Consider the following 13,592-nt stretch of genomic DNA (forward strand, 5'->3'; position numbering starts at 1 on the left):
ATGGTGGGGCGTTGTCATGTGGTTATGTGCTCCCTAAAGAAAAATCCATTGCTTTTCCCCACCCAGCCCTGTTTGGAGTCACCTTAAACAGACGCCATCTGTCATCTTTAACGCGACTGTATGTCTCCTTACGCTGGAAGGATTCGTGATGTATGGAATCGAATTCTGTTTGGTTTGGATTGAAGAGGATGTCTTGCATGTGTTCATGTCTATTTTCGAACCTCTTGTTCAGGAGTGATTACAGTGCACATTCTGATGTCGTACCATGGTGCTGTGGTAGAGGCAGCAACAGCCAGAACATGCCTGCAAATCTAGTTACACCATTTGGGTTTCTTCAATTCCAGCCTGTGTAGTCAACATCAGACATAACAATTAACTGTTAATCAACATGCAGAATCAAATCTGATCGTTATCTGTGGACTCCTGTATTTCTTTATGGCATTGTAGTCCGATGATGAATGAAAGTTTCATTTTCTGTGTTATTAAAGACTAATTTCAGCGGGTTTAAGAAGGGTCACTGTAGTATTTACTCCGTGTTTACCAGGTCCTGTAAGTCTCCTGTTCATTACGTAGCTGGCCGTTCCTGAGTGACATGGGAGGGAAGAGGGCCAGCTGCAGGAAACCTCTTCAGCACGCTTTTTATGGAGAACTGGTAATGATTTTGGGGAAGGCTGGTGTCTGAAGATGGATGTGGGTGAAGATTAAAGGGCCACTGTAAAATCTAGTAATAGTGGATGAGGATGGCTTTGGAAAAGCTTGGAATGCAGCAGTAGCTCATGGATGCTTTCTGGCATCTCCAGAGGAAACAGTTTACTTCCTCTGTTAACAGACACTGTGCTTGGTAAATCTTGAGAATGCTTTTCTGTCACCTACTACAAAGGAAAGGCTGTGCTGTTACATTATAAAAAAGAGCTTTTGCATCTTGAAGAATTAGAGGTTACTTCAGCTGTGGATTGATTTGTGCTTTGGGGTTGAAGACTTGGCTGCTCTCTCTTTTTCTGCCACTGGGTGATAGTCAAACATAAACTATTGTTCAATTTCCTCACCTTTGAAAAGGAAACAATGAAGATTTGCTTGATAGAGAATGAAAAGCACCAGAGAAGGGGAAGATGATGTTAAAAATGTTATCTGCTTTCACTGGCCTTCTGTGCTTGTCTCTATTAATGGAGGGGTATGCAAAGGAAAGTGATTATTCTGTCAGTGCTTTTGACACCTTGTTCTGTGTTACTACCAGACTGTAGCAGTCCTGTGGCAAGTGGCTGATGGTTGCCGGATCAGCCTGACTCTTCCTGTACGGGCCAGGGTCTGCAAGCACTTTGGCTTGACTTGGTGGTGACGATTTGGGAAGGAGCTCAGTAAGAGTTGAAAGCAGCCCAGCAGATGAGCTGCTGCAGGCTCTGACCTTTGGTGCAGCTAAGCCCTATCTTCATAGCTTGTGGATAGAGGTGGAGTGATACTGTGTAAGTGTGAAAGGCTGGAGAGGTATGACCTGCCATGGGAGGGGACAGACTTGTTGCTGCCTCTGAAGAAGGGCTGAGAATGTGACACACTTGCAACGTCTTCTGGGAAAACCCAGCACAGGGCAGGCTGTTTACACGGCAGCTGGTTAGCATTGCTCTGCCAGGCCTTGCAGCCATCTGTCCCATTCTGATGGCATACAAAAGTTTGAACTTGATGGGATCATAAATTGGGGTTGGCAATTCTGTTGTGGGGCTTGTTTCATGCTGGTGCTTTGGTAGTCTTGGGGCAAGTACAGCTTCGCCTGTTGCTGCATAGTTACCTCTAGTGATTCACTTGTGCTGCCTTTTGTAGTGTAGTCCTGTATGTTTTGACATGCCAGATGTGATGGCTTTTCTGTGACCATTTCCCTTGTAAGACACTGTCCCTGAAGTTATGAGTGGGAAAGGAAGTAGATTGCAGTGCTGCTGATGCTTAAGAAGGATAAGACACATGAAGAGTTGTGTCTTGGGAGTTCTTTGGTTCTGATCCTTTTTCTACTGTTCTACCCCCTCACTCCTTCCTGGCCACTGTTGGAGACTCGCTTAGTACACTGATGATCCTGTGGTCCCACCAAGAAGTTCTTTTTTTTGTTCTCTCTGAGCTCCATAGCGAGTACTGCAGACCCAGAGGTCTTGGGTGCTGCTTTTCTTGGAGAAGAAGAAACGAGAATGCCGAATATGAAAGGTGTCTAACACAGTGTGACTTTTGTGTGGTTTAGTCCAAACTATCAGACAGTGTCCAGGCATAAGTATCTCAGGCAGGTGCAAAAAGATTAGAAATGGTTAATCAGGGCAGAACTGAAGCCCAGAAGCAGCTTCCTCTAACCTGAAAATACCTGATGCCCTTATTCACTGGGGCTGTTGCCTTTTGAGCTCTTCCCTTAATCCTGTGGTAGCGAGGAGGGTTGTTTTGCCAAGTGGTACAGTCAGGGCAGGAGGCTGGACACGATGAAGATACTGGAGCTGTCTGCACAGGTCTTCCTATAGGGAGCAATTTGCCTGTAGCATGGAGAAAGCTGAGCTGATGCCTTGGGCACTTGGGCTTTTTCTTGGCCCTGGCATCCCATGGGAGTTCAGTCACTACTTGTCCTTTCTGGCTGGTGGTGCAGGTTCTTTGCTGGCCAGGCCTCTTCTAGCTACAGCCACACTAGAAATCACTGCAGGCAGGCTAAAGGCAGGCTCTGCGCTGAGGGCAGGAGGTGAATTCTGGGAGTAGGGTACAGAGGCAAGTGGGAATTCATGCCCATGGAAGTCTTTAGTTCTGGTGTCCTGCCCTGCCTGTTGTTGCGTCTGCCCCGAGCAATAGAAATTTCTCATTGTTCTTGTCTGTACTTCTTTGGGATGTAGCTGAATAGCTGTCAGTCTAAATGAGTTTGTCTAAAGGTTAAGCCTTTGGACAGAGTGTGCAATTCTTCTCAGTTTAATTTCTCAGAATTAATAAAGCCTGTCTGTCCAGCTTCTACAAATAGAGAGAGTTCACAGATACAGGTCCAGTCAGTCAGCAGTTCCCTTAAAAAAAAAAAAAAAAGACTGCTAAAGGCTGGAAACCACCAAATGTAAACTGTGGTGGGTGGCACAGCTTAGTATCATTCTAAGCAACAAACTGCATGGTGACAGGCTGCTTAACCAGGCCATTGGTATTTCATTTGTCAGAAGGACCTTAACCTTCCATTTTAGCTGGAGCTTTATGGATGTAAACATGGGTCAGTCTTTTCCTCAGAGGGAGGTGATCTGGCTGTCTCCTGTGTTTTTGTAGTGACCTGAAACTTCTCTGCAAGGTTTTTCACTGCTGTGCTTGGCCCTGCAAGTTAGAGCTCAGCCGGAAGCAGAGCAGGATGGTGGCATGTGAGGCACCAAGGAGAAAGTCAGTATGCTTGACGCTTCCTGACGAGAGGGATGTTTGCACCAAGACTGCCGATACCTCCATGGCCAAGAAAATTGAAAGGAAGCTGTCATGATGGCCCCCATGCTGGTGGGGGATCAGGGTGGAACTGCAGCGGTACCAGGTAGAGGTGTCACTGTGCAGTTTAAGGACATGTGTCTGAATGCAGGGTCTGCGTACCTCCAGTCCATGGAGACCCCAAGTCTGCAGAGGCTGGAAGGAGTGCCTTTCTTGAGCTCAGATGGTGTTGGCTCCTGTTCCTGGTGCTGTGCTGGATCCTGATAAGCCATCTAGTATGCAGAAATGGGGCGGTCTGCTGTAGAACCCAGGTGAAACTGGTTGACTGGCACACACTTCTTTGATTACGCAGCATAAGGGGTGCGTAAGAACAGTATTTTCATAGATACTCAGGTGTTTTAATCCCTGATGGTTCCTCAGATGCAGTCCTCCCAGAGTAACGCAACACATTGAAATGCCTGTGGAATGAACAAGCTGGCATAAACTCCCCTTGGTGCCCGTGTGAAGGCTGCTTTTATGGGCTCGTTCCACTTCCACAGGAGCATGACTCGGTGGCATGTTGCAGTTCCAGATGGATGGTGACGCATCTGCCTTGAGCAATGGGGAAAGCTGGAACAAGCCAGGCTTGGTAATGAGACTGTCTCCTCCCTTGATGGTATCAATGCAGGATTGTGGCACCTTCGCAGCTCTGGGGCTGGCTCCTCTCCAGTGTGGATGCGTTGCCCCACTGCAAGAAGCAGGAACACTTACAGCAGTATCCAAATGTCTTGTCAGGGCAAGATCGTTCTTTGGTGTCAGGAGAAAGGAGCTGTGGTTCCCTTAGAAGGGAGGTAACCCCCTGCACAACTCCCAGAGGAGCCTGAGGGTGCTTCCTGTGTCTTACCCAGGCTTCTATGGGGACAGACTGTGGCCTGTGGGAGAACAGTGTCCTCTCTCCTGAAGGGCTTGGGAAAATCTTTGCTGTACCATAAAGGCTTGCAGTAAAACAGCCCAAGGAAAAGGAACTGAGCTGGAGTACACCACAGCTGTGCATTCTAAAGTTACGTTTTGTTCTCCTGTGCTGGTGGAACAAATGTTTCTGCAGGGCACAAGTATCAAGATTTTGCTGAAGCTATTTAAAACGCAGTTCCACAGCTAACTGCCCTGTCCCTCTTCCAGAGCAAACCCATAGCAGAGCTGGTGGACGTAGCTCCTGATGCTTTTGCAAAGGTTGGCATCTTGGTGTAAACAGCTGATGGAAGTGATTGCAAAGCCTTGGCATAGATCGGATTCCTTTAAATCTGAGTCTGCTTTGTGGCAGTAACCTCTGCAGATGAGGTAACGACCTCCTCAGCTTTGTGTCTGTCCGCTCAGCGATCGCAGCAGAGATCTGATGATGCTGACACTTGGACCTTCTCACCTAGCTTGCTTAGAAAACAGAGTGCTGTAAAAGAATAAGCACATGGGGCACCTCATTTTTGCTGCCTTGTTTGAGGCAGGGACTGAAAAACTGAGCAGTAAGTGGTTGTAGTCAGCTATATGTGTTTCCCCCAGCCAGCATAAGTCATGTCTCCTTATCCAGCTGCTGCCAGTGGAACCTTTTCTTGGTTCTGTGCAGCTGCGTGCATGATTTGGCCAGCTGTCAGAGGGGCCTGCAAGTCAGTCAGGTTGTGAAATCGGGTAAACTGGTGTAGAAAGGCCTTCCAACTCCTTAACGTGGAGCTGCTGACGTGAAGAGAACCAAAGTGGGAAGCCTGTCAGTCAGCAATGCTTTCTATTTTGGTGGCAGGCAGTTTGTTTCCTCTGCAATTTAAAAAGTGGGAGTGTAAGGGAAAACATTTGCACAGCAAAGCTTTGGAGCCAAACGCAGACCTCCGTCGGAGGATCACTGGGCACTGCGAAGCTCTGGCGAAACTCAGGCTGGCTTGGGTGGAGTAGCACACTGCGCTTGGAGGTTGGCGGTGTGCAGCCGGTCCCTCCCTGTGGCAGACAGTTAGGGAACTCTGCTCAGATGAGGTGAAGTATCCCCGTCAGATGAGCCGAGAAAGTATGTCAGGGACTGAGCCCCATGCTCCCAGGATACTGGGGAGAGACGAAGCTGAAGAAAACCACTCTTTCAGCTTGTTGGCAGCCCTCTTGCATAAACCCATACCTCTGAAGCACCAACTTTGGTTGTCCCAGGGGATCTTAGGTCACTGCTGGGATAATTTCTGGCAGCAACAACTTTCCCTTTTTTTCCTTATGCCCTAAATCTTTACTAGAAATATTTATTTTTATTTAATTGCTTTGGTAGCCTGGAACAGATGTCAGAGCCTCGGCAAACTCTGGAAGGGTATGAACTCCCTGGGGTGAATAGGGGAACAGTTAACCTTATTGTAAATCCTAGCAAAGATGCAGCGGGCAGAGAGGCTTTTTGACTGCTGCTTGCCATTGTGAACAAATGGAACTTAGCTGCAGTTCTTCAGGTCAGTGCTAACAGGGTCCTCCTGATCCAAGACTCTCTAATTGCCCAAATCTTCCAGAGTGAAGTGCTGTGGAATGGTACAAAGAGCTTAGTTGACTTGAACACCGAAGGAGTAGAGCTAATGGTGACTGTTACCTGCCTGGAGGGATGACGCATGCTGCTATTCCAGTGCACCTTCCTTACTGTTACAGCATACACCTTGCTGCAGCTGTGAACATGAACCTAACCTGTCTTTCTCGGAAGGTTTCCCACTGTGTTGGTTGCAATGAGCCCATCTGTGTTGCAGGAAATAAACCTGGTTCCAGACAAGCCTGTTTGGATAGAGAGGTCCAAACCATCTGGCTGCATTTTCCTTGAGAGAACAGCAAGTGCATGTTGGAGCAGAAATTGAGGCGTTGCCCAGCCTGCAAAGGTTTGATTTGGGATTACTTGGAGCAGAGACCTCAGCTATGCTGTTAATAGATCTATCTGTCCTAAGATCCCTGGACCTCAGCCTGGAGCCCTTCACCGACTTTTCTTGACTGAATGGTTATAGTGGCTGAAAAAGGGGGTGTTTCTGCTAGTAGAAGTCGCAATATTTCTGCAGAAGGGCAACAACTGTCAGAAGAAAAGGGAGGTGTGTTGAAAGAAAGTGTTCTTCATAGCTTAGGTCAGGGCCCTACCCATTTATTAGTGCTGGTCTGTGTATGACAGAACATGGACCCAGACTTTATTGCTGTTTTAAGGAAGCAGTTACCCAAATCCTTTCAAGTAAGGGCCTTAGTCTGGTGTAAGCAATGATCTGCCCAGGCATGAAGAGTGAAGGCTGAAGGAATGGTAGATGCCTGCCTAGAAAAGACCATTTTTCTACTAAACTTGAATATAAGCTGTGGTCAGCCAGAGATTGAATGTCTTGTATTAACCTGAATGAAACTACATTGTTTAACCTCTGGAAAAAGTATTATTTGGGAATATGATTGGGTTTATTCGTCTTGGCATTTGCAATGATGCCCTTTCATCGTATAGATTAGGTTTTGGTTGAAGTAGAAGCACTAGTTAGACTGTGTCACTTCTGGGCTGTGGGTGTGTTTCAAGACAGCCTTATCCATACTCTCACCTTGAAGAAAGAACTGCTCTACCTCGTGCATTCCTGACAGGTGTGTCCAACCTTTTCTCTGGCACTGGTGACTCCTTTTCTGTGTGTGTGTATCCCCAGGCAAACCATCCCGCTGTTGTAAAGCTTTCCTCGGTGTTGTAGTCACGTGTGCTGTGGTTTAGACTTGTTTACATGATAGCTGCTCGAAAATTCATCACATAATAAAGCAAGTCCAACAGAGCTTCCTGGGTGTATCCACACTGCTTGGAAACACAGCCAGAGCATGGATGGTGCTGAATGAATGACAACGTGCTCTCATCTGCAGTTTAGTATTGGAAAAAGAGATACAACTGGATAGCAATAAATTCAGTCAAGGCAGGTCTTTGTCACTTTTGAGCATCTTTTGTCAGGGAGAAAAACCACCATGTGCTTTGAGAGAAAAGCTCTGTGGCAATTCTGTCCAGCTGTTCCCCACTTCAGTCTTGACCTCAACAGTCTAGGCAAGGCAAAACTCCTGGTGGCAGATCCCCTGTAAGTCAGGCTCTCGTGGGGAAAGGAGAGTCAGCGACAGAGAGCGACTGGCACGTATGCTTTATGTAACCAAGGCGTTATCCAGACCTCAAAATAGCATCTCAGCATCTGCAAATAAAAGGGGAATTGGTGACGAAGTTCGGGTGGCTGCTGGTTGGTCTCAGCATTGTGGACTGTGATGGGGTAGGAGAGAACAGCATCTTTTTGTCTGCCCCCTTTATCCTAGGAAAAACACTGTTTGCTAAGCAATCTTGCCTTAGTGGGAATGCCTGTGTAAGGATTTCCCCTGCCCAGGAAATCTCTCTATTCAGCACCTATGCTATTTCTGCATGCTTTCACTCAGCTGCCCAGGAATATGGGCTAGATGGCTGTGTGTGGCTCGACTCCTTGCAGCCGGGAGCTGGCCCTGGGTGCTCGAGAGGTGCTACGCTGCTTCTGCAGCCAACCCTGCCTCACCCCCGCTGGCTCCACACAGAGGCAGCTCATACATCTACGGGGGGCATGGCAGAGCTGGGCTGAAGGTGACTGTACTGCTAGATAGCCAAGGCTCACCTGCCGTTGCTGAGTACCCCAAAGGAATCACACACGTACCCGTTGCAGTTGTTTTTTCTGCTGGAAGTGACAGCTGTCCAGGCTGGAGTGCTCCCTCTTCTCACACACGGTGCGTCCGATTTCCACGTGGAGCATGTATTTCAGCCCTCTGACAATCTAGAGAAAGGAGTTTCCCCTTTTAAAGTAAGGGCAGGGCAAAGGGATGCCAAAACTTTTGTCTGGGAATCAAGTGCTATATCTGTGGATTGCGTGTGGTGTTTGGATTGCCACCAGAAGTTTGGGCTCTGCTTACCTGTACCATGGCTTTGTTTATCTGCGATTCCTTAAACAGGAAGAGGTCATTGGAACTGTTGTTGTATCTGTAAACCCCCAAGCGAGCTGCCTTGCGCACACCGGGGTTGTCGGTGTTCATCGGGACAGGGAAGCCGGGTTTCATGGTCGAATGAGGTGGTGGTACGTGCGTAGCTGAAAACACAAAATATGAGTGCAAAACACATCAGGATCTGGGACAGAACTTGGACTAGCTCCCTGCTGTCCTGCAGGGTGGGCTGCTTTGGGTACCAAAGTGCTGTTGCCCTGACCCAAGGACCATCTGAGTACATCCGACAAGTGGAGGAGCAAGGTCCCTAGGAAATGGAGATTGAGGGGTGGGGGATGAGCCCACGAGCTTTCAGGTTTGAACACTTCTCTCCCCACAGCCCTTACTACTGTATAGCCTTTCGTGGTTGTGTAGTGAGCTTCTCCATGCCCTGTTTGTTCGTTCAACAGTTTAAAAGAAGCTCAAAGCTTACGGTTGGTGCCATGATTTCCTCCCCTTTCACATTTGCCTTCCCCTCCGTTTTCCTGCTTCTGAAATACAAACCGGAGGGGGGAAAAAAAAAAAATCCACAACCTGCACAAGTCACTGTGCGGCCGCTGCTGACGCCAAGACCTGCCAGTGCAGGAGGTGGCCCTTGGAGTTCACACTCTGGGTGTGGGCAGTTAGCCTGCGTCTGCATACAAATGTGCATGCAGAGCCTGTACTGAAATTGCTGCAAAAGTCTTTTTATCACCTCCATTTATTTTTTCACAGCTAGATCTCTCGCTAACAGCCAAGCACAGAGCATAGATGGTGTATTTAAGCCTGTTTCTACTGAGAAACTTGAGTGGAAGAGAGAAGGGCAGCCTGATCCAGAATCTATTTAAAAAAAAAAACAAACCCAAACCTAACCCAGCATTGCATTACTTTCCATCATCAGCACAGGAGGCTGCAAAAATCAGCTCTCAGGTTGCTTATGTATGTCCTAGTTACACTATCTCATCCTTTCCTGCGGGTGGTAATTGCTGCACCCCCTTGTAACAGGGCTCGGGGGTTAAAGTGTTGACCTGCAAAGGAAAGACTCAGTTCCGTGTCCCTCCTTAACTCAAGGATGTCCAAATTCCCATCTCTTCCTGGCTGACGCCCTAGCAACCTCAGTGGCCCCCATGTTTTTCTTGCAGGTGGGAGCAGAGAGCCCCAGACCACACGTCTGAGAGGAGCGGATGTTTTGCTAATGGGTTTGTGTCTGGTGTGGAGGTGACGAGCTTTCCCGTCCCACGGCTCGGATCTATGTTGGGACTGGGTGTGCAGCCAGGGCCGGGCAACCTGGCAGTGTTTTTTCACCTAACAGCCCAGAACCTACTGGTAGGTCCTGAGATGATTCTCTGTAGGATGGGATTCAGGAGTCACGGAAACATAGGACCATGCAGCTTAGGACTGATGGTATTTCGCAGGCAGCACATCTTATCCGGTGCTCAGCTCAGGGGTAAGACTTTCCACAGCATCTGACTGTCCCCTTGTCCTGAGCAGGAGGACCCATAGGTGATTCAAGAGGGCCCATGCAGGACCTGCCTGCAGTCAGAAGGGAAGCTTGGGGCAGAGCGGGCAGGGTTGGGGTTTGGGCCTTGCCCATAACGCAGCTCTCCTCTTCCTCAAGGATGCCATGGTTTTTCCTGCCGCTGCCAATAACAACCTAATAGCTTACAAGAAGCAGGTTTTTCCTGAGCTCACCCAGCAGTGGAGACAGGCTGCCAGGCTGAGAGCAGGTCACTGGCTTGGGCTTTTCTGGTTGCTCTCCAGGACCTTGCTTGAATCTGTGTTCTTGCACCCGCTGGGAAGTCAGATGTGGCAGCGGTGGGATGCTGACAGCAGATGCTGTCTCTTGGAGGAGGAGGTGATAACCGCAGGCTTAGCACAAGGTCCCTTTGAGGCTTAATTGCCCTCAACACCTCGAGTCATGGTGACGTCTTTTTAGGCGTGAGGTGGCAGGGTGAGTGAGGCTGGCTGTATTCTCCCATGCTGTGTGTGGGAAGAAAACTGCAACGTGTTACTCAAAGCAAGAGTCAGAGTCCAAAGTGTCCTTGTTCCTGGCTGTGTGCCTGGTAGATCCAGTAGGGTCACAAATGGCAAGGCCTCTGGAGAGGTGGGCTCACAGTCAGGTGTTGTAGACAGGTAGCAGGCTGGTTTGTACCCCTGTATTTCCAAAACCCAGAGACTCTTTGGTGGAAGGCACTTGCAGTGAAGAAAATCAGAACTGCATCCTTTCCTGACAGCTTCTTCCCTAGCGTGGTCCTTGAGGACCATTTTCTTAAAAAGTTGAATGTGTGTAAGGTGATGGCCCTGTTCTGGGAGCAAAGCAGAACGGCCCGGGGGTGCGGATAACAGCGCAGGGCTCTGGACACAGCCCTGTTGGTGAAACACGGGGTTGTCCAGCGGTCTGGGTGGGAGCAGAGATGCTGCATGACTTGGCCAGGTACCTGCAATATTCAGAGCCCCAGAGGATGTGATCTCATGACCTGGGAAAACAGCTCTCAACTGCTCTACAGGGAGATGCTTAGGGCCATTTGTATTTCAGACCACATCCTTGCTCCTGGGTTTGGAAATGTGAAAAGAGAGGGGAAAAATCTGGCCCTCCGCCTCGTCCTTCTGTTGGAGAGTAGTAGGGTAGACACTTCTCGCTCTGAGTTAACAGGCAACTAACTGCCTGTTATTAAGCAAGAGAGGGCTGTTCTTGCAGAGATGAGTGTTGTATTAAGAGGCCTCCTCTTGTGCTTTCCTCCCTGAGGAATAATTCGGGGGGCCTGTTCCTGCAGCATGAGAGAGCGATCCTGTGGATGCTCTCACCCAGCCTGCAGTGAAGCAAATAGGCAGGTTGCTTTTTTTCTTTGCAGCGGGGTGCTTTCAAACCTCCTCCCTGTATCTAGGAGCAAGGCTGGGCTTTATCTTCGTGTTTAAGACTCAGCAGAGTTCCTGCATGCCTCTGCAACCCCCAAAGGAAACCGCAGTCCGAAACGAAAAGCTACTGGCTAACCAAACACCATCCCCGAGTGCATTAGTACTTTCCGTGTGTGGGAGCCAGAGTAAAACTGAAGTAGAACTGAAACCTTCAGAGAGAAAATACTTCTGTCTTCAGCTCCCATTCTAAAGATTTAAGGCCAGCTGCAATCAGGAGAGTTTCCTTGCTCAGCGATACCGAGTGATGTTTCATTAAAGTCAGCTAATCGGCACTCAAGTGCCCATCTGTACTTAGCAGTCAAATTGTTACCCACAGTCTTTAGATTTAATAATCAAGGTCATGAAGAGTTTAAACACCGACAAATAAGTTAAACCCATCAGTGGACTTAAAAATCCCTGGATGATGTCCCTGGATAACACGGTTCGCTACGAGGGGAGAAAGTCTTGTGAGCGGTTGGGTTTCCAGCTGCAGTCTGAACCCTGCAGCGCTGAGCCAGCCCGGGCAGGAGTTGGAGAAGGGCTGCTACTTACCGGTGCATTAGAAAGCAGCACTCGCAGGGCCTAAAGCACAAGGAAAACAGAAATTATTTTCAACTCTTACCTCCTGAAGTTCTGGTGAAGCTCCAGAGTGCTAAACAGCAGAGTGTGGCGAAGCTGCAGGCGAAGCTCGCTGCCATCTCGACCGCTTTAGAAGAGGAGCCCGCCAGCGAGAGGAGCGACCGCCCTGCTTCCTCCTGGGGAAGATGGGCCTCTCCGAGTGCTCTTATTGGCTGGGGGGGAAGAAAAAAGTCCCCCTGACCCCCCCTGAATCATTGCAGCTCTGATGCAGGCTTGGTCTCCTGCTGATGACCACATACCCTGAAGCCCAGCCGCAAAGCTCGGGCTTGGTGATGGCAGCACCCACCCTGCTCCAAGGGGGGGAATTTTCGTGCTCCTCAGCAGCACGGGCAGGTACACGTAGCCCTGGGGAGTGGCGTCGGGGTGAGGACAGTAACTGTCGTGTTGTGAGATTCATGGGGAAATTTAATCCCTCAGAAATGGGCAGTGAGCCCTGGGTATGTGCTTCTTGACTCGTATATGGGTGTCTGTGTGGGGGAAAGGTGGACACAGTGTCTTGCTTCCCCGGATGTGGAGATGCGGGGTTTGGGTGAGGGACACGAGTGTAGAGCAGAGCCACTAGGAAGAGGGTTTTGGTGGCAGAGGAGAACACTGTGACCCACATTTACAAAAGGTATTTTGACAACAGGAAAGGGCTGTGTTAGGCTCGGAGGGGGTGAGGTTTTCTCTAGGTGCTCTGCAGAGAGCAAGATACACACAGGGAGAGGGGTAGTTTTGGCCCTTTTCAGCTCAGGGGTTGGATTCCCCAGGGTCAGTTTCCAGAGAAATCCTCTCCAGGCAGTGTTGGCCCATAATGAGGAGCTTACAAGTCTGGGGAAAGGGCTTGGCTGCCAGACCTTGTGATGCACCTGAAATAACCAGCTGGCAGATTTAGGAGGCTGGGAGATGATGTCTCACCGAAGGGCTGAGGGGTGCACCTCAGTCTGTGTGCGTGCACTTGTGTCGGGTGGGCGGGAAGGCGATGGTTGCCCTCTGCTTGTCCCAACAACAAACTCTGCTTCTTTTTGAGCAGAGCCATCTTACTGCCCGAAGGAAAGTCCCAGTGCAGGGCAGTGTGGGTGGGGTGTAAGAAGCTGGAAGAAAACTCTCTTAGTGTTTCCTTGTAGGAAGGGATTAGGTAAACCTTCTGTTGAAACATCCCACCGAGAAGGAATGGGGTAAGTGTGGTGACACATCTACCGTCAGTCATACTTGCACAGAGCTTCTGAATCAGACCCCGAAGCCTGTGAAAAACATGGCAAGAGAACAAGAGGGACTATACTGGGGGGTTTTGTCCCCTCCCCCCTTTTTTCTTTTGAGCTCACACAGTGGCCTGCCCAGCTATGGCACAGGTAGGGACTGAATAGGGTATCTTCAGTCCTCCCTTTCTCCTCAAGAACTGTTCTCAACAGCTCTTACCTCCATGAGAGACCCCGGGGGAGTGTCCTTGTGACCCAATCGTCGAGTCCTCCAACTTACAAGAAGGGGGTGGTTGGGACCCTCGTTACGAGATCCCAACACACCTCCTGGGTGTTGCAATAGCCTCCTTATCACCCTGCACCATGATGAGCCAGAAAGGGGTTCCATCTTCCTGCAGGACCTCCACCTCTTCTCGGCTTCCTGGGATTCTCACAGCCATTTGCTTTGAGTCCAAAGGGGCCAAGTGTGAGGCATTTGGTGTGGTGGTGTTTTTTTAGAGCATAGATTCTTTCCTTGCTTAAAAAAGTGCCTTGGGACACCAT

At 49.3% G+C, this 13,592-nt stretch overlaps 1 protein-coding gene across 1 annotated transcript; it reads right to left on the reverse strand.

Annotated features, from left to right (window-relative positions):
- Nucleotides 1-7,410: 7,410 nt before the first annotated feature.
- On the reverse strand, nucleotides 7,411-11,975 carry CST7 (cystatin F (leukocystatin)). Its single transcript, XM_010158805.1, has 4 exons — nucleotides 11,855-11,975; nucleotides 8,293-8,465; nucleotides 8,040-8,156; nucleotides 7,411-7,556 (listed from the first exon to the last, which is right to left on the reverse strand). The coding sequence occupies exons 1-4, from the start codon at nucleotides 11,928-11,930 to the stop codon at nucleotides 7,479-7,481; spliced, it is 444 nt and encodes a 147-aa protein (XP_010157107.1). The 5' UTR covers nucleotides 11,931-11,975; the 3' UTR covers nucleotides 7,411-7,478.
- Nucleotides 11,976-13,592: the final 1,617 nt, after the last annotated feature.

Source organism: Eurypyga helias, unplaced genomic scaffold (genome assembly GCF_000690775.1).
Source record: "Eurypyga helias isolate BGI_N326 unplaced genomic scaffold, ASM69077v1 scaffold11929, whole genome shotgun sequence".
In the NCBI taxonomy this organism is placed as follows: domain Eukaryota; kingdom Metazoa; phylum Chordata; class Aves; order Eurypygiformes; family Eurypygidae; genus Eurypyga; species Eurypyga helias.

Coding starts and splice junctions, on each gene's coding strand:
- CST7 (XM_010158805.1), bottom strand. CDS start 11,930: ATGGCAGCGAGCTTCGCCTGCAGCTTCGCCACACTCTGCTGTTTAGCA. Junction 8,466..11,854: donor CTTCACCAGAACTTCAGGAG/GTAAGAGTTGAA, acceptor TTGTGTTTTCAG/CTACGCACGTACCACCACCT. Junction 7,557..8,039: donor AGAAAAAACAACTGCAACGG/GTACGTGTGTGA, acceptor TTTTATTTGCAG/ATGCTGAGATGCTATTTTGA.